Raw genomic sequence first — 21,510 nt, 5'->3', positions numbered from 1 at the left:
AGAGTCAGTTTACAGGTAAAAGCATAGCCTCAAGTAAGACATTTAAGGGTAAAATGTAAAAATTACAATCTTGACATAATAGTCAATCAACTACCATTCGCAATTACTGTTTATTTGCCTTTTCCCTTTCTGCTTCTGCCAGCCAAGATTAAGTCTGAACATGGTGATTTTAAACATAGTGGGGGCTTACTGGCTCTTTATCCTGGTTTCATCACTTGGCAGCCATGGGAAAATTGTTTAATCTACCTATGCCTCACTTTCCCTATCTGTAAAATGGATATGATGATAACAGTAGCATCTTCCTCATTACCTTGCTGAAAACATTAAATTAGATAATGAATGTAGAGTACATAGCACAGCCCCTAGTACAGTGTAAGCTCTAAGTAATTGTTGGTTATTGCTTTCATCGCAAAGTACCCTGAATGAGTTCATATGGATTTTGTTCTATAAAAAGTTATGATTTTGTCAAGAATAATTACCAACTCTTAAGTTCATATTAAGGAAATATTAATATGTGTGTATCTAATTTTCTAGTTCCCTGCCCACCTATGGTAAACTTCATAAATCTTTGTTGAGTGACTTCTATAGACACTTATAAACTTCACTATAGTGGCTCTCAACCAAGAATAATTTTGCACGATGGGGAGATACGTGGCAATCTCCAGACACAATTTTTATCATCCCCACTGGGAAATACTACTAGCCTCTAATGGATTAAGGTCAGGGATACTGTTAAACATACTAGAATGTAAAAGACAGCCCCCACCACAAAGAATTTTCCAGCCCCAAATGTCAATAGTGTGGTGCTTTTGAGAAACACTATTAGAAAAGGGAAAAGTATAAGACATCATCACTGTGTAGAATCTAGTTAGAAAATGCTTATCAAATAATGCAAATACATTTGCAATAATGCCTGTTAACACCAGGATAGGGTTATGGTTAGTTCATCTTGAAGACTGGTTGGCTTCATGAGAAGGCATACTATATGGACATAACTTCATGTTTAGATAAACTACAGTGACCTTGCAAAATTTGCCTTAACATCATCTGGTTTACAAGGGATCTTAACCTTGGTTGATTATGAAAACTTGATATAAAAATTAGTATTATATTTCAAAATACTCTTTCCAACTATTTGCCATATTGCCTATTTAAGCTACTTGCTGAAGGGCTACAAATTATTATTATTATTTCTTTAAATGGAAACTACATAGGAATCTATAGTAGGAATGTTGGTTTAAGTGATACAGTTATTATTATATGGTATTTTAAGTAGATATAATCAAATGGTCAAATAGTATCTATTCATTGGTAAATTTTCTTTATCTATCACTACATTCAATTTTCATGTTCACTTGAATTAACTGATATTAATGTGGAGATAAGTAATATTAATGCTGTTTTCCTTTGGTTAAGCCATTATTTGTTGGTGGTGTTGTTTCCTTGGTCAAGTTAAAATCATTCTCTTTTTTACCTGCTGAACACTTTCCTTTAGCAATTTCAAACTTGTGCACCAAAATGGCATTTTGTGTTGGACTTTTCTGATAAATTTTTGGTTGAGATATTTGTGTGTGTGTGTGTGTGTGTGTGTGTGTTTTCGTGTGTTTAGGTTTCCACTTAAAGTTCAGTGCCAAAGCTACAGTACTTATACATTTTCTAAATGTGTTTTAAGCAATAAGTTGTACAACATTTTTAGAACATGTGTTAAGCTATTTCTCTAAGAATGAAGCTCTTAACAAAACATAAGCACTCTGCATGAGATCTTAGCAGCAAAGTGCTTAAAAGATAAAGTAAGAATTGGTACCATGGGAAGAACACCAGCTGTAGAGCACACAGGTCCATTATGAGAAGTATGGTAGTGGGTAGGGAGAAAATGATTTAATCAGGAGTAAAACCAATTTTATTATAAGGGCACGCAGGGGGTGTGGCACCATAGTGAGAGGGACATTTCAAAATATCTGACAGATTTCAACAATGTGAAAACCCCGTTCTTTAAAGTGACAGTAAACCCCATCAGGTCTCCCTTTTTGATGCTATTGTTAACAGTTGACTGTTTAAAGCTGGCCTGCTAAGATGCTGTCGGCCTATTTCAATAGTGTGCAGCCAAATAAAAGACTAATTGTTGAAATACAATCAATCAAAAATGATTGCAGGGCAGAAAGAAAGTCTCCTCTGCTGATTTTGTTGTGGATCATATTATTGTGTTATGACTGAGGTAGGAATGAAGACTAAAAGGAAAGATTAGCCCATCTGAAATAAACAGATTCACCTTCATGTCTTCTCTTTGCAAACACACTGTTGAGCAGGAACACCACTTACTATAAGCCTTAGAAGCGATCGTTCATTTATTTAAAAAAAAAGATCTGCTGAAGATTTGGGCTAATATTTTTAAAAGGGCATGAACATTATTAGCAAAACAGCCCATGCAGAGAATCCCTACAGTGACAATTCTCAGCTTTTCTTACATTTTGGTGCAAAATGCTCCTCTGCATTCATAAAACTGACATCCAAGGGACATGTGAATGCGAGCCCAAGACATCAGTAAAGAAACAAATTTTCAGTTGACCAAATACCTCAGTGTTTGCCAGGATTCTCAGCTTTTCAGTTAACCCCCAGATTGTCTAAAATGATTAGTTTAAGTTTTCATGAAGCCCAGAATCCAAAACCTTTTCCATGTTGCCCGTTTAGAAAGACAAATCATCTGGCTCGACAGCAGTGCCTTTGTACCTTGCTTCCTTTTCATTTTATGTCAAGATGTCCCTTTCAGACATGAATGCATCCACTTCTTGGGTGAGACTAATTCCAGACATTCATATTGAGGGTGAAAAGGACAAAAATAATTGCCCAGCACACTTTATTTCTACTACAACCTTCATTTTGGCTTTTACTTTCTTTAATATTTCAACATTTCCACTCACTCAAGCTTCCCAAGCAAATACTTCTGTTGTTTCTAAAAAGAGTTGGTAAGCACTTGTGGTTTGTCTTTAGTGTGTTATCATTTTTGACAGCTTTGCATAGCCTACGTAGGCCAACAGGGGTCTGTCTAATATTGTTGCTGGGCATATTTTCCTCACTGAGATGAGAACTAAAAAAAAAAATATTTTGAAGCAGTAAGAAAGAATTAATATCCTTTCTCACTCAGTATTCTATTCCTTGCTGACTTTATATTCAGGCAAAAAAAGGGAAAAAGTGTTACCCATTATTCCCTTGTACATAGCAAGGCTAACACATGTAAAGCAATAACTCATTTTCTATTGCCATGTTTAGCATATGTCTCCTGTTGGCTCAGCAAGGCCTTTAGGCTGGTCCCTTGAGCCGGCCATCATTGGCAACTCTTAGCCCCTCGGCCTCAAAACCAAATAGCTTTGAATCATGTTGAGCTGTGATGCTAATTTTCATACTGATGCATTATGGGAATAAATGTATCTGACATACTGTGTCAATGGCACTGTCTCTTTGTGTCTCTTGTTTTTTTGTTAGCTGCATTCCTACAGATGGTATTCCATTGAAAATGTTCCCTTCCTACGGAAAGAGGGAGGGAAAAAAAAAACATGCACAGCACCAAACCTCTAGGTGCAGAAGGCTGTTAACGGTTGCTGATGATAGTAGGCAAACATTAACATAATAATTAGTGTCTTGTAATTGTTTCATTAAAACCAGTTGTTCCATTTCTCCTCGTGTTTTCCCAGAAGAGAAGCTGAATTTGGACGACAGCCAGTGGGAGGACATCCACGTTGTCACCGGAGCACTGAAGATGTTTTTCCGGGAGCTGCCTGAGCCGCTCTTCCCTTACAGTTTCTTTGAGCGGTTTGTGGAAGCGATCAGTAAGTACCTCACAGAAAAGGGCAGGTGGTGGAATAACCTGACATCCTGGAATTATTAAGTAAATAATAAGAATGATTATAATAATAATCATGGGGAACAGATAGTATCCCCGATGCTCCATATCTTATGTTTTCGTTTTGTTTTGATGGCTTGTTTTATTTCTGGCCCTGCAGTATTATCTGAGGTGGTTTTTTTTGTTTTGTTTTGTTTTGTTTTGTTTATTAGGAAAAAAATATGACATCCTATTTAGGGTAGTCAATTTAACTAAGTGTCCTCAAATGAAAATAGTGTCTCATCAAATCTGCTTTAAAGGGTTCACCGTGTGCACCCCTCATCTCTGCCTTTATACTTTCAGAATTGCAATGAGTTTGAATACAAAGGGGTCTTGAAAAGAACCCTAAGTGAATTAAATATTACATTTCATGAAATATGTGTTAAATTATCAACTAAGACATCATGTTCTCTTGGTTCACTCACCCTTCACCCACTAACACTAGTAAACAGCCATAATTTGCTTATGAGCAGTGTGATTATCAAATTAAGTAATGGCAAGTTTCTTCTGTTAAACTGGTGACGTTATAAGAGAGTGAGTTATATCTATTACTAACCAGTAGTCATTGTACACTCCATGAAGCCTCTTTTTCTGTTTTTTTAATTCATAAAACACACACACACTTAAGTAAACGTGAATAAATGAATGAATAAATCAATGAAAATCTTTTCCAAATGCAAGGGTACTTGTGCTATTAATCCTTCGAGAAGCAACTACTGGTATGTCTCTAAATTTAATATCTTAGGGTATGCTTACTGTAACTGTGACAGCTTGGGAAAAGTTTCCTGGCAAGCCAGCTGATTTAAGGAAGAAAAAGAAAGAAGAAAGAAAGGTAAAATTAAAAACTTTGCAAGCCTGGCAGGAGCTTAATTAAAATCCTAACGAGACAAATCTCCAAGAAAAAAAAAATTGCTGTACTCAGGAGGTCTGATCTTGGATGGCTGGGTGTACAGTGTTCCCATTAGTAGAAGTGGAGATCTGGGGGTCCTGTGATGGAAAACAGCCCCTCAATATGCCCTCTAATTCTGTCATTCACAAAGCCTTCACCCTTGTTTAAAGCTCTGGCAACATGGTATCAAGTAAAAGAAGAAATTTCTCTCCCAAGGTCTTGTTGCTTGCTCAGTTTCAGATTTTGTTGTTGTTATTGCTGCTGCTGTTGTTGTTGAATGTAGTAACAATACTCTAACTATGGGTTTTGAGTTGAGGCTGGAACTCTTATCCCTTGTCATGACTTCATCTCATGAGCCCTCTACTTCTTCAGAAGAGCAATGTTTCATAGTTAAGCAGGCTCTCTTAACTTCATTTGAAAAGAAGAAATAAAATATAAACAAGCGGGCATTTCCGTAACAGCTTTTTCTGATATTCTGCCTTGGAACACCCAATCAACTTACAATGCTGGGACAGTGTTCTGGTAGGAAATTGGAGGGACTTTGCATTTAGATGCCTATTTCTGATTGTGTACATTTAAAGAAGTCATATAAATTTCACATCATGATCTCCACACATTCAAGTGAGGATGATCTCATTTGGAAACTTACTTCGGTATGTGCTATTTGGGGGCTATACTAGGATAACCATCATTTAAGCTTCTTTTAGTTCACCTGATTCTAAAGATATTAGGAAAGTCATTTTCTTAGCTTGAGAGATATGGAAAGCAGGCCCTCAGAACCCACATGAGAGTATGTCCTTTGAATTTCTCTAAGGAGTAGGATCATCTCAGGGATATTCTAGACTTAAGTCCAAATTGTATAGAATTTCAGAAATATAGGCATGATAAGAACAGAACATGGCAGAGTTTTGAGGCAGGCAGCAGACTATTGGGATTGATGGCTCTGGCAAGGGTTTCTGCCAACACCTATAAAATGGGTTATGATGAGAATGAATAAGAAAGTGCCTAAGAAAGTCCTTTAAAAATGTAAGAGGGTGCACAAACAGTGCTAACAATGTTTCTCCATATGAGCTTTGTTTGATAATGTAATTTGGAAGAGAAGAGAGAGACTTCTTCCTTCATTGTTCAAGGCAAAGAGAATCAAACTCAGCGTTATTGTGTCGGGAGTTGGTTCCTACCGGTGGGTTCATGGTCTCCCTGACTTCAAGAATGGAGCCGTAGACCTTCTAGGTAAATGTTACAGCTCTTAAAGATGGCACGGACCCAAAGAGTGAGTGGTAGCAGGGTTTATTGTAAAGAGTGAAAGGACAAAGCTTGACAGGGTGGAAGGGAACCTGTGCAGGTTGCCGCTGCTGGCTGGGGTGCCCAGCTTTTATTCCCTTATTTGCCCCCTCCCGTGTTCTGTTTCTGTCCTATCAGAATGCCCTTTTTTCAATCCTCCCCATGATTGGCTACTTTTAGAATCCTGCTGATTGGTGCATTTACAATACCCTTGCTAGCTACAGAGTGCTGATTTGTTCGTTTTTACAATCCTCTTGTAAGACAGAAAACTTCTCCAAGTCCCCACTCGACCCCGGAATTCCAGCTGGCTTCACCTCTCATTATGGTCTGAAAGTTTGTGTCCCATCAAAATGTATACGTTGAAGTTCTCACCCCCAAGGTGATGGTATTAAGAGATGGGGGCTTTAGATGGAGATTAGGTCATTAGGGCAGAGCCCTCGTGAGTGGGATTAGTGACCTTATAAAAGAAGCCCAAGAGAAACCTGTATCTTCTTCCACCATGTGATGGTACAACTAGAAGTTGCCATCTATTAGCCAGAGAGTGGGCCCTCACCAATACATTAAATCTGCTGTCAACTTGGTCTCATACTTCCAAGACTCCAGAATGGTAAGAAAGAAATTTCTGTTGTTTATAAATTGCTAAATTTATGGCATTTTTATAGTAGGCCAAATGGACTAGGACACTCAGCAGCCTTGCTTCAACTCACAACCGAATAGTAGAATGTCATTATTTTTTAATATGTAAAATGGAGGGATCATAATGGGGCTCAGAAATATGTTATGATGTTGGATGTTAGTACATTTACTAACCCATGTGTTTTTTATATAACCTTGAAGCTAGTCCTTGTGTTCTAAACCTAGGAAAAACTGTAGGTTGTAATTCATATTTAAATATTCTTAAGCAATGAGAGAATGGCCACCTAGTTTCTTGGCAATGGTAAAAACCACACCAAAGGAAATACTTTCTCTCCATGTGTACCAATTGTATTAAAAAAATCTTTCAAAATTTTAAGAACATTTATACCCCGTTGCAGGGCTTTATCATAGCTTACATAGCCTCTTGTAAAAATCTATACGGTGAGAAACTCAACAGATCCACTCACGAGTTTTTGGCTTTATATGGAAAGGGACCAACCAGGTAAAGTAAATTCACAGGAGAGGATGAATTGAGGACAAAGAGGGCCAGACCCAGCCTCTTTGTCCTCAGATTCTAGTTCTTCCCTTTTATTGTCTGTACCGTAGGAGGATTGGTCCTAGCCAGCTATATTTTGCAGATGCTTTTTTTATTAGTGGTGTTTTTTTCTACTTTTATTTCAGATTAAGAAGGTACATATGCAGGTTTGTTAGCTGGGTATACTGCGTGATGCTGAGGTTTAGGGTACAAATAATGCCATCACCCAGGTATAGAGCATACTACCCAAGTTAGTTTTTCAGCTCTTGCTCCCCTCCCTCCCTCTCCCATCTAGTTGTCCCCAGTGTCTATTGTTGCCATCTTAATGTCCATGTGTACCCAGTGTTCAGCTCCCATTTATAAGAACTTGGGGTATTTGGTTTTCTTTCTCTGCATTAATTTGCCTAGGATAATGGCCTCCAGCTGTATCCATGTTGCTCCACAGGACATGATTTCATGTTTTTTTATGGCTGTGTAGTATTCTGTGTGTATGTACCACATTTTCTTTATCCAGTCCACCATCATTGGGCACCTAGGTTCATTCCATATCTTTGCTATTGTGAATAGTGCTGCGATGAACATGCAAGTGCTTGTGTCTTTTTGGTAGAATGATTTGTTTCCTTCTGGATATATACCCAGTAATGGGATTGCTGGGCCCAATGGTAGCTCAGTTTTAAGTTCTTTGAGAAATCTCCAACCTTACATGTGCTCTTGAGGTGCTATTGCACCCGGTCAAAGCCACTGGAAGGAGATAGCAGAAAGAGAGAGAAGACAAAGGACAGCAGTTTATTAGTTTATCCCCAACCCATTCACTCTTGCCACCCATTTGCCTCAGGTAGCTTTTCTGCCTGAGGCTCCTTCTGCTTTACAGCTTCAGCTTTGACCAGACAGGCCCCCTCTGGTTTCAGCTCCCATCTGGTGACACAGACTCTCCTTTCTTTGCTTTTCCTGCCTGGAGAACGTAGTGGCTTCCTGGTGTGTCTACTTTCTTGGTTACTGCACTCTTCCTTATCTGGTTCTCAGCTTCTTCTTTATATGGGCAGCCAATTCTCTGCATCAAATTAATTCCCTCTGTTGGTATAAATACTTAAAATGGTTTCTGTTTTTTGGTTACACACAAGTAAAATATCACGTCAGTTGATGTCATGGTACATGTTGTCATAACATTATTTCCCTTTTTTATTACCCCCAAGTCCAGTTTGTGACGCGTTAACATTTTTATTTGGCCCCAGATTGGGAGATCTGTTACCCTTTCATGGAAGAGTTAAAAGGTGGTTAGACCCAACGGAACTTTGCATCCCACTGGAATACTTTGCATGTGAGGAGAAAATGTTATTTCTAGTACAAGCAATTAATGACCACTGGTGCCGTCTGAATAATTTTTATTATATGTTTGAAAGTTATCACATAGTCCAAGAAGAGTGAACAGAAGGCATTCACTTTTTAAAATAATTTCTTTTTGGACCAAAAAAAAACCCCATTAATATCATAAGGCCCCGCAATTGCCATAGTAATCCCTTGTCTGATAATACTCATTGGGGTAACAAAAACACTAGGGATTGTTTTATGTCTCAGAATCCAAGTACAGCAGCTATTGATCTGAAATTCTATACTTGAGGTCAATCCAATTGGGTCACCTGCAGGTTATTTCATGGGGATTTAACCCACTGACTGCAAGGACTTAATTCCCTGGAAATGACTTGTGCTGAAGGCATTATTAGTACTGTAAATGTGAACTCAGTAGAAGAGCACAGCCAGGGAGTTTTATGATAGGTGATGCAATCTTGTGGCTAGAGGCCTGCAGGGGTCCAGACATTTCCAGTAGATCTAAATCCTAGGAAATGTACTAACTTTACCTCTGTTCCCATCTTTTTCTTCTGGTAACTCTACAGATCCAAAGAAAAAAGACAACAAGCAATGTTTTTTTCTGTTTTAATGTCTGCATTTTTCCAAAGTTCCTGAAAAAGAGAAAGGGAGGAGAAATACCCATTGGAATTTCTAATAATTGTCTCATTTAATTCTCAAAATAAGAAAGCAGGAGATATTGGAGAAATGGAAAGATCATCTGCACAATAATTTCTAGCTCATAAAGTTACTATGAGAATGAAATAGAACAGTATTTTCTTACTCCATGTTAGGCACTCAGTAAGCGATTTAAAAAGAAATTAATTTTTAGAAGAGTTCTAAATGCACATCACTCAAAAAACTAGACTTGGCATTCAAATACAAACATAAATACTTTGTGTCATTGTATATTGCCTTGAGCAATAGCTATTGCCAAATATCTGTATTTTATATCATCCTACAGAAGACCTATATGTCCTATGTCATCTTATATAAGACTACAACCATTTTTTCTACATTTTAAAAGCTGAATTTAGAATTAAATTAATGGTCAGAAATTTCAGTATTGGAGTTTTAGGTTAGAAATAAAGTTGAACCTTCCAAGAGTCAGTGATGTTTCAATATTTAGTACTAGATATTAAAAGCATTCATGCCTTATATGTTGACTTCTCTGAGTACATTTTAACCCTGCACTCTGATTTCTATGATCAATTGCTCAACATCTTTTGAAATTTATTTATATGTACACAAAGTTACTTTTCTATTTCATATGAGTAACTATTTTAATTTTATTAAGATTCTTATAATTATTTACTTGATCAAATTACAATATTCAACAAACAAAAATCTTACACAAGTTAGGATGAAAAGCAATGGATTGGGCCCTATCACATCATATCCCCTGACCTATTCATGAGAGGAAACCTCATTTAATGATTTTAATTTTTATCTCTTCTAGTTACTTTCATAACTCTTGATAATATCTCTACTTTTGATTTATCAACCACGGATAATGTCCGTTACCTAATATTGTTTCATTCTACTCCACTTCTTTTAGTATATGGTAGCCATATTATTATAATTGTAAGCTAAATAATATGCCTAAACATCTTTTTATTGTTTCATCAACATTCAACAATATCGGCTAATTTCCATTCACAAGGTGAGCATGTACTCCTTCCCACCCTTTCCTTCATCTTTCTATAGTTTATTTTTAATTTTTAACAATTGAAGATTTTTTTCTAGCTCTACTAGAATTGGCATACAATGAACTGCACATTTTAAAAGCGTAACTTATCAACGTTTTGACAAATGTATGCACCACCACCAAGATAAAGAACATCTCTATTATTCCCAAAAGTTTCCTCTTAATCCTTGGTAATCCTCTTTCTTTCCCCTTTCCACCTGCTCTGCACTCCCATCCCAAGCCACCACTGATCTGCTTTCTGTCACTATCGATATATTTACATTTTCTAGAATTTTATATAAATGGAATTATACAGTATGCACCCTTTTGGGCGGGGACTTTTTTCATTCAACATAATTATTTTGAGATGTATCCATGTTATATTGAGTTCATTTTTCATTAATGAGTAATATTTCATTATTTGAATATAACACAATTTGTTTATTTGTTGATGGATATTTGGGTTTCTAGTCTTTGTTACAAGTGAAGCATTTACAAATCTGTGAACATTTATGTACAAATTTTTGTGTGGACAAATGCTTTTAGTCTTCCTGGTGATACTTAGAAGTAGAGACCTTTTCCATATGGTAGGTATGTATGAAGTTTTTAAGAAATTGCTAAGCTGTTTTCCAAAGTCATTGTACCATTTTTCAATTCCTGTCAACAGTATACGAGAGTTCCAGTTTCCCCACATCCTCAGGAACACTTGGTGTGGTCAGTGTTTTTAATTTTAGCCATTCTATGTGTGAAGTGGTATCTTGTGGTTTAATAATTTGCATTTCACTAAAGGTTAATGATGCTAAGCATCTTTTCATGTGCTTATTGACCATTCCATTATTTTCTGCAGTTAAGAAACCTTCTACATTTTCAAAAAAATTGACTATTTCTTTGCTATTGAGTTTCGAGAGTTCCTTATATATTCTCAGTGTTAGTTCTTTATCAAATATATAACTTGCCAATATTTTCACCCATTCTATGACTTTGTTTTCCTTCTTTTAATAGTGTTTTCAGAAGAGCAGACATGTTTAATTTTGATAAAGTCCAGTTTGTCCATTTTGTCTTTTATGGATCTCGCTGTGCCTTCGTGCACTAAAATTATTTTCTTCAACATCTGTTCTGTTGTCTCAGCCAGTGAATTTTTTTTAATCTCAGGCATTGCAGTTATTATTTTTAGAAGTTTGCATTTTTAAATATATTCTGTCTTAAAGTGTTTAATTTTTCTCTAGCTGTTTAGCTTTTTTAATTTGATGCATAATTGTACATATTTACGGGATAGAATATGATGGTTTGATACATGTATACAATGTGTAACAATCAAATCAGGGTATGTGAGCTGGCAGTTGTTGATTTGTTGAATTGTAAGTTTCCAAAGTTGCCTTTTGTACACAAAAATAACTTTTCCTCCCACTCCTGGGCAATGTCCCATATATTTTTCATTATTAGAATGCAGTCAATGTTAACTCCTTGATCAAAAACAATTGTATGGTTCCAGTACTGTCTCTTTTGTGTTTTTTTTTTTTGGCTTGACTAAGTAAATATTATATCTAATAGTAATATATAAAAACATATGAACATATATATTGTGTTCATCTATATATACATATACATATGAATGCATGTATGCGTAGGACACAGAGATTAGGCAAGTCGGTGCTCAATTGAGATAGTAATGATGTTACATACAAGTCTTCAATTTAAAGGCCACAATCACACATGCCTTTGAAGACAGGGTTTTTTAAATGCCTGGTTTTTTAAATGATGATTAAGGAGTAAAACAAGTTGCGAGAAATGGCACCCATAAGATCAACTGAGCACCATTGAAATGCAGACTATTAGTCACCAAACATAGAGATTATCCTATGCCTAGTCCTTAAACAGAACTCATATCCCTGTCTATACATCAGTCACACCATCATCATGTAAAAATAATTTAAGTTAAATACATTGCCCTATGGCAAAAAGTACCTATTGCATGTTCTAATGGTTTTTTCCCCCTATGGCCTTTATTCCATTTTGCCTTTAGAGTATATTTTCAATAGGTAATTGGGGGTGGGGGGGGTGGGGAAGCCAGTCAAGTATATCTGCAGATATTTTCTTTATTCTTGACTTTATCTTGCCCTTTGGTCAAACTATTTCTGATGCATCATCAACTCCGTGATGACACTCTTTAGGAGAAAAGAAACAGAGCTTGCAAGGCACTTGACTAAAAACAGTTGCTAAACCTGAAAGCATGATAGTGACAAATTGCCTTAAAACCAGAGAAAGAGCAGGGTGTAAAGGTTCATCACAAAGAAACCAGAGATGTAAAAATAATGCAGTATAAAAATATCCTCTATTGCACCATTTCAAGGAAATTTGAAATTGAAACAAAGGTAATACAAACACTTTTTTTTTTGTTGTTTCCACTGCAAGCTAACATTGTCACAGACTTGGTATTTTTGTTGTGGTTGCTTTTTAATGTGTGTGTGTGTGTGTGTGTGTGTGTGTGCACGCACACATGCAGAAATTTTATGGCTAATGCCTAGCCTGTCTCTTAACTCGTTCTAATTATATTCATAATTAAATTGAAAAAAAATACTTGACTAGAGCCAAATGGCTTGCACAGGTGTCTTTTTGTAGGAATGGTTTAGTGCTAGATGATAAACTACTGGACCTCCATCTCCTTAATTTGGCTTAATGAAAAGTCCTTTATAAGTAAAACTAGAAGGTGATTAAGAATTAAAATTGGGCCTTGACTCAGAAATTAACTGAGTGGTAAGACATCACCTCCATTAGAAAATGTGGCACTTGTCTTTTTGCTTTTCCTTAAAACTTTTATTTTACTTGCACTCCTTTCTTCCATCTACTTAAGGTCGCTTTTTCAAAGCAATAAACTCTTCAAGCTGAGCAACTGGCCAGGCAGCCTTCATGAGTCAGCTTCCCTAGTATCCTTACTTTTACTGAATAGACCTACTTTTAAAAAATAGATAACAAAATGCAAAATTTCTCCTCAAAACTTAAGTGGAAATCAGTTATCTTGATCTATTCTTCTAATAGTGGAATTGAGTGGCTGGTTTTCACTGCCTGTTATCAACTTCACTGCATCAATAGATTGTAATAAAACTGAAGCTTGGGAGGCCTTCTATCCTACCCCAAGGCTTCTGCCTCATTTCTTATGCCTCGCTTGACACCACGTTGTGATCACCGCTGATGAGTCTTCCAAAATATCTGCCCACTTGCCCCCAACTCTGGCTCAGGCCATCTCTAGGAGAATGAGCTCTCCTATTTCCCGTATTTATTTTTTTTCTCTCACCCAACCCAGCATGATTCTAGTTCTAAAATACAGGCAAACTGATATAACTGGCTTGCATTTCATTTTGAGAAAAATCCAAATTCCTTCCAAGGTCTTCAAAGTCATTTATGATCTGGTCACCCAGAAGCTCTCCAACTTCATCATTTACTGTTCCCTGCCTTGCCCATTGCATTCCAGCCCATTAGTACCCTGGCTCTTCTTTGAATACTCCAAGCACACTGAAGGTCTTTGCTCCATTTCTCTACTGAACACACTCTCCCAGATTGCTACTCCCCTGTCAATTCCTCAGGGAAGTCTACTCTCATCAGCTAAGCTAAAGTTTCTACTTGCACCACACACCACCACCTCTATTCAAATCCTGTCTCCACCATTTACTATCTAGACCTAGAGCAAGTATTTAACCGCTCTAGGCCTCCATTTCCACATATATAAAATGGAGGGAAAAGTTATATCTTCACCATGGCAATTGTAAAAAGAATTTCATGAAACGCACTTATTTACAGAGTCCCTGGCCACAGTATCAAGTTCACTGGTATTATCATATTAGAATATAATCAGAGTGTCCTTTAGATAGCAGTCTCAGAGGACCTTGCTGTTCATTCTCATTGATCTTTCCACTTCTCTGGAAAAGCCATTTCAAATTATTGTCTTAAAGCAGCCATCTTCATTCTGCTTTAATATTTTGCTTTGAGAATTTCACACAGCACCAAACATGTTTAAGATAATATGACAGGATATTCTCTTGCTTCATGACCCAGGGATCCCATTTCCTTTATCTCATGACATTTCTCCTTTGTTCTGCCGGCTGTTGTCAAGCCCAACCCCACTTGGATAGTCCAAAGCCTATGACTTTATTATAGAACTTATGCCTTCATCATAACCCAGATGCTATCCAGCTTCTCCGACCAGAGCTTGCCTTGCTTCTACTAAATATTAGCAAATCTGTGATGTTCATGGTGGCACCAGAAGAGCCAACTCCAAAGTGATGACTTCTCTCAGTTGGGAAATTTGTAACATTGTAGATCCCAATGTAGATCCCAAAATGTTAAGAGTTATCAGCTGAACACAGGGACAGACAGACACACATACAAACACCCCCCCACACACACACACACACTCATTCTCCAAACTGGAAATGTTTCACTTTTTCTTTCAGTTGCCACACAATATTCTAGCTTTGAAAGTTAGACTTTTAATTTTTTAATTATCTCAAAAGAACTTTCATATTAACCTCACGTGAACTTTTTACTTTTTATTTTTTGAAATTTTTTGTAGAGACAGGGTCTCACTATGTTGCCCAGGCTGGTCTCAAACTCCTGGACTCAAGCAATCCTCCTGCCTCAGCCTCCCAAAGTGCTGGGATTACAATCCCGAGTCACCATGCCCAGCCTCATGTGCTATTTTCAAAGCCTGTTATGAAATAAGAATGGATGCTTTACCCATTTCTCTTGTTTGCCCACATTCAGTCAGACATTCTCATTTGCTCAAGTGCTTGTCCTTTCTCCAGCCCTCCTCTGTCAATAAAAGAATTTTCCTTAATAGTTTCTGGGACTATCATAAGCACCTTGAATTGTGGCTTTTCTTCATCTGGCTCATTCCTATTGCTCTGCAGAGTTAAACATTAGATGTGATGGCTCCTGGAGTACTATAAATTTCCCAGGGGAATTCTGCTCATGTTGGAACGGTGGAATATCCACACTGAGAATTGCCATGTGGTTTAGAGAAAGGAATTTCTCCCTAAGGATAGGCTCATACATTTTCTACCTACACTTTGTAAACAGAAACATGGAAAATGAATACACTATTATAGAAAATAAGTAGTGGTGCTGGTTTAAGAGTAAAAGTAATATGTTTGGAAGGATGAAGGCAGATGTGTGTATATGTGTGTGTGTGTGTGTGTATATATATTCTATGAACTATAAAAAAATTATATTCAATAATTATGAGTGTTTTTTGTTGGTTTATTTATACTTTTCTATTTAAATGTGTAGTTCCTCCCACTTCCAACCATTTCATTACATACAACACCTTTATTTTTCAGAAATTGGAATTCTAAAAGATCAAATACCTGAGTCCATGATTACTGTCTAGCCAGACAGTTAGTTCTTGGCCCCTTTCCTTTTTCTTCTCACCTTGAGTGTCCAGCAGGTGAAAGGTTGACCCTTTCACATTTCCAGCCCATTCCCCTGCCAAGTAACGGATGGGCAGATCTAATTAGTACCATCTGTCCTGCTAGTTGCAGGTGGTTGCTGTCTTACAAAGAGATGAAAGCAACAATCTTTTGAGCTTTTCTTCCAGGTCCCTAACTCTCGGCACAATGGTAACATTACTATTTGACACCTTGTGTGTATTATTCTCTGAATATCTAATTGGCGTCTAAGAAGAAACCATTACCTCATTGAAATATTCTTTGGAAATTTTTATGTGCTTGTGTCGTGTTATGAAAATGTTTTAGAAAAAGTCGTCAGGAAAAGAAGAATGATCCTGAACAAATATTAGACCCAGAAAGACTTCAGAAGCTCCTTTCTGTAAGCTTGGATTTGTGATGCTCAGAGCTTCTGAGAGCTGGACCCCCTCAGTGTTAGCTGAGCAGAAATCTCCACCAAGGAGAATGGCAAGTCAGAGCACAACTAGAAAAACCACATTGGTCAATGTCAGATTTCCAGCAGGATCTTTTTCTTACAGCCCCTTAAATGTTTTTAAAATACTTAAAGTGTAACCCGTAGAGCCTGTTCAGTGTTCTCCTTTCTTCCTCTGCACTTTCAATAATTTATCATGAATCAAAGATTCCAGACCCTTCATCACCATGATCACACTCCCCCAAATGTGCCCTCCTAAGGTTTGGATCTCAGTCAGATCAGGAAGCTATAGCAAAATACCAGAGACTGTGTGCTTAAACAATGGGAATTTATTTCTCACAGTTCTGGAGGCTGGAAGTCCAAGATGAGGGCACCAGCATGGTCAGTTCCTGGTGAGGGCCCTTACTCTGGCCTGCAGATGGCCACCTTCTCATTGTGTCCTCAAATATAAGAAAGAGTGGGCTCTGATCTTTCCCTCTTTCTGTAAGGGCACTAATCCTACCATGAGAGCCCCACCCTCATGACCCTATCTAAACCTAATTGCCCCCCAAAGACCCTACTCCAAATACCATTGCATTGAGGGTTAGGGCTTCAACATACTAATTTTGAGGACACAAACATTTAGTGAATAAGAGAAATCATACTTCAGTGAACTGTTTTATTTGTACAACTTTATCAGTGTAGAACAAAGCTTCCTCCTATATTCTCACAATATCTTCCTATTACTATGATAAAAGATTTGATTTTTTTCTTTATTAATATACTATTGGGATCTGAAATTGAATTTATAGTCCAAGGTCTCACTTTTGCCATTTTCTCTCTCAGATAAGTTTGTACACTTTTAAAGTTTCATGCTGAAATGTGCACACCATCTTGTACCATGGTACAAGAGAATTTTGCTTTAAGTTTTGCATATTCAGAAGACTTATGTCACCTGAGTCTCATAACAACAGGAACTGGGACCAAAACCCAAATTTTTAACTACAAATTCACTGCGCCTTCCTCCTAGTATTGTGATATTTACAAACCTGAGCAGTTTGACTTCCAAGTCCATATTTACATCCTCAAATACATTCAAAATCATATAAGACAAACTGCAAGGCCATTTAAAACAATGGAGCAGTTAGAGATAAAACTTTACAACATTTGGGGAGGAACTTCAAATATTGTGCCAATAAAAAAAAACTTAGAGAAGAGACATTCCAAATATACAAAGTGAACTTTAGACATTTGGACAACATTTAGAAAGAATTTGAATCACAAATACTATAAACTATTAGACTAGTGGGAATTTAAATAAACCCCATAACTGCCCATATGATTACAATTCCAATTTCTAGTATATTTACCAAACTTTTACTTCATATAGCCAATTGCTATATGTATATTTCACTATTTAAGTTTATTTTTAGAATACTTCTTTGTGGTCAATATTATTCTTCCTATTGTTTCCATTTGGGAAATTTAGACTAATCAATATTAAATAACTTTCCTAAGGCTACCAGCTGGGAATTTACAGAGCTAGAATTTGAACCCATAACTGGAAGATTCCAAAGCTGTTACTCTTAACCACACAACTACAGTTTTTGACTAATTTGGGGAAAAAAAATGATTATATGTGTCTATTTAGAAATGAGATAATTAGTAGATTTAAATGTAGTTCAGATAAAGACTTTATGTTGTTAAAAACTACAATGAGAGGAAACCAAACAGAACACAAATGAATTTCTCTGCTCATACACATGGTCTCAAAACCTCATTATTTACTTAAGACTTCCATCTTGACTATTCAATTTAAAACAAATTCAATATTTTTTAAATTGCTTTCTGTATCCAAGGCAACATTACAGGTACTTATTCTTGTGCCTGGGTCACTGGAAAATTTTTTAAAAATAAAATAAGCACCAGTGAAATTCACCTAGCAGATGGAGAAGGCTAAAGGGTATGTAAATTTATTTGTAACATTTATCTTTTAGGAATGTTAGCTAAAAGCACCTATTCTGTGCAAAATGCATCACTAGAAGAAAACAACAACAATCAACCTCCCATATTCCAAATGCTTAAAGGTAGAAAGAAGGCACTATGTCCTTATTACAATTCCCAGCAAGTGAATTATAAAATTCTTAGAACTTTCTAAGAATTATAAAATTTCTTAGAACTTTCGTCATATGTGTTATTTAATTAAAAGGTGAAACTGTCAGTTCATCACTCATGTCATGTGCTAGAAAAGTATTTTCATGGAGTCTGTAAGATAAATTCATTATTTCAACCCTCCATACCCATAATAAAAAGAGCCCAGTTATAACTAAAATACTAATACCATGTCTACTCACATTCAGTGGTATTCTACTTTTTAAAAAATGTTTAACGTCTTTGTTAAAAACACAGCAGAATAAGACCACAGATCTTAATAGTATTGTAAGAGTATTTTTAGTTGGGAAATTTTTAAAATAAAATTTGTTTCCCAGGCTTGTATGTTTGTGACTCCTTTTTCTGGCAATTAATTGCAAATTTTCTCTGCTGAGTTAAATACAAAACTGGGTATAAGTTGTCTCGTGTCTAGGTACAGACCAATGAAAATATTGTTTTCTATCTGTTTATCTGACATAAACTTCTCTGGAGTAGGAGACATGTCTTACTGATCTTTGTAGTTCTGGCACTAACTGAATGTTTAAAACAATGTGCTTTGTGGTGGTTGTTTCATGTAATTCCTCCCAGAACAATCCATAGTAGTTAGCAGCAATGAGCTCAAACTACTGAAGTGGGGAATCAGAAGGAAAGAGGGTGGCGAGAAGATGAATGGCAGAGGTGGGAACGATGCTTAATTCAATCCATTTTGTTGACAGTAAATTCAAGAATTAACTGCTTACACCCCTCCTAATGTTCCTATCTGCCTTCTGAGCTCTGTTATACAGCTACTACCAGAGGACTAGGTGGACTCTAGTATTCACATTTTCTACATGTCAAAGAATTATTATTACTACCTAATTTCCAGAAATTTCGTCTCAGTGGTTTAAAAGTTTATGAGAGAAGAAGGGAAAAATTAAATGAGCAAATCAAATATTTTTGCCAGGCTAGTGAACTTTTGCAGTCTCCAAAGGGTTGCCTGAACTTCTGCTAGTACAACTTGCCAGGCTTAAATGCAGAGCAGTGGTGGAGAGAACAGTGAAACTGTACTATAAAAATAAATTACTGTCATGAATATTAAGCAACAAGAATATAATAAACATGACTGTTTGCATGATTCTGATTTATTGGTACTGATATGCTTATAAATTATGACACTAAGTGTTTATTCTAGTTGTTTCAGAATATGGGCCAAACAAAGCTGGGTGGACACTTCCTGCAGACCTGACCATCTGCCACCAAATTCCTACTTCATTGCTCCTGTCGTTGCGTTTCTTATGTCGGTGGCTTCAGGGCCATGTGTGAACAACCATTCCCTTTTAGTTCACTTTGCAGACTGAAGGAGGTTGCCTTTCCAGGACTTGGTGTGACAGCCATCATCATGAAGTTTGTGATGTCTTGCAGTGGAACAACTCCAGCTGCAAAACATCCTGAAGGCTGTTCCAACTTATGCTGTTAAACAGTGCTCACTTTTGACATAAGAGGGTCCATTGCTGTATTTATGACCCTCTTGGCACCAGATTGGGGATTTCCCAATGCTAAGCAGCACTGCATTTTGCATTCTTTCTTAGCGGTGGGTGCTCCATCAAACTGGTGCTGAGAGGTTAAAGACCTAAAAAAAAATAAAAAAAAAAAACCAGAAAAACAAACAAAAAAAAACCTCTGTGTATTCATATAGAGTATTTCAACTGCCATAAGATAACTACACAAGTAGCACTGTTACTCTTGCTAATATCCACAAGGAAAAGTTATTAAGATTTGCCATTGGTTTTAATTGACATTATTTGGAACCAGATATTTGTTCAACAGATGGCTAGAATAAGGTATCACATGAGAAAATAGCGCTCTCCTGCTTCAGGTTTTTAGCTTTCATGTTACATCTCATCAAAGGTTACTTCAGGAGATTAAAATTTTCTTTTCTCTAACGTTGGTGGAAACCTGCAAGGAAGATAGCCAGTACATTTAAAGTAAGCTTAACGAAAGATGCAATTTTCACATAGTGAAGTATGCTATAAGGGTATAAGTTGGTGCTGCCTGTAAAGAACTATTTATGATATAAACTTAGCTGTAGATGAAATGCCAAAGTTCATGATGAGACAAGGCCTGTTAATGCTTACTGCTTTGAATCAGAACTCTCAGAAAATTCGTAGAAGGACTTTTGGCTACATTTAGCAAAAGCATTTAAAATGTGCATGCATTGTGCTGACAGTTATGTATCTAGAAATTTACCTTAGGAAATTTTCAGAGAGATGCACAAGGTTGTGTACAAACTTGCCCCTCAAAATGTTATTTATAATATTGAAAAATGTAGAAGTGTGTGTACACACTTAGGGAAGGTTAGATTATGGCCCATTTATATTATGAAATACTAAGCAACTGGCAAATTGTGCTACAAAAAGCATTATTTCACAAGGTAAAGCACCTGTAGATATTAAGAGAATATAAGTATGATATGGCATGTATAGTATGAGCCTATTGTAAAATATGTTTGTAAATATTTATATGTAGAGAAAAGAATGAAAGGATTTACTTCACAATATTAGCAGGGGATGATTATACAGCCTTTTTTATTCTCTTTTTTGTTTCCCTGTGTTCTGCAAGTTTCTGCACTGAGTAAGTACATTTGTAGTGATTTTTTTATGTATAAGAAGAGGGTGAGGAGATAATGTTGGAGGAGATTTCAGAATCAGTTGTTTGTAAGGCTTCTCAAACCTGGCTTCTTGACCCAACTCATCTTTGTAGAAACAGATTCCTGGACCCACCCAGATAGATGTTGATTCATTATGCCTAGGGTGAGTTTCCAAAATGTTTTCTAAAAAAAAAACATGAGCAAACCCTCAGGTGATCCTGACGGCAGTCATATTTGGGAACCATTGATTTTGGTTCTTTTACTTTGAAGTCAAATAAGAGGAGAGCAGCTCTTCCTACTCGTAGTGTTGACATCACAGCATCTTGTCCAAGCCATGATGTATGCTCCTCAAGGAGAGTACAGAAGAGGTATATTCCCTAAAGTAGAGAAGAACATGTGAGCACGTGTGATCTAGCAGCACAATGAATGATGAAGACAATAAGTGCTCTACAGAAGGGAGAGACAAAAAAGTAGTGTTTGGGAAGACTTCATGAAGGAGGCATTAAGAGTATATGGAGGCCGGGCGCAGTGGCTCCAGCCTGTAATCCCAGCACTTTGGGAGGCCGAGACGGGCGGATCACGAGGTCAGGAGATCGAGACCATCCTGGCTAACACGGTGAAACCCCGTCTCTAC

The 21,510-nt window shown here is 36.8% G+C and overlaps 1 protein-coding gene across 1 annotated transcript in view; it reads left to right on the top strand.

Annotated features, from left to right (window-relative positions):
• ARHGAP15 (Rho GTPase activating protein 15) overlaps positions 1-21,510 on the top strand; it is a 642,246-nt gene that overhangs the window by 500,149 nt on the left and 120,587 nt on the right. Inside the window, exon 12 of the mRNA XM_011988707.1 lies at positions 3,690-3,824. Coding sequence (XP_011844097.1) covers positions 3,690-3,824 — 135 coding nt within the window. The remainder of the gene's footprint in view (positions 1-3,689; positions 3,825-21,510) is intronic.

The sequence above is a fragment of the Mandrillus leucophaeus genome, unplaced genomic scaffold (genome assembly GCF_000951045.1).
Source record: "Mandrillus leucophaeus isolate KB7577 unplaced genomic scaffold, Mleu.le_1.0 Scaffold336, whole genome shotgun sequence".
Taxonomy (NCBI): Eukaryota; Metazoa; Chordata; class Mammalia; order Primates; family Cercopithecidae; genus Mandrillus; species Mandrillus leucophaeus.
This window is presented reverse-complemented; position numbering and strand designations above follow the sequence as displayed.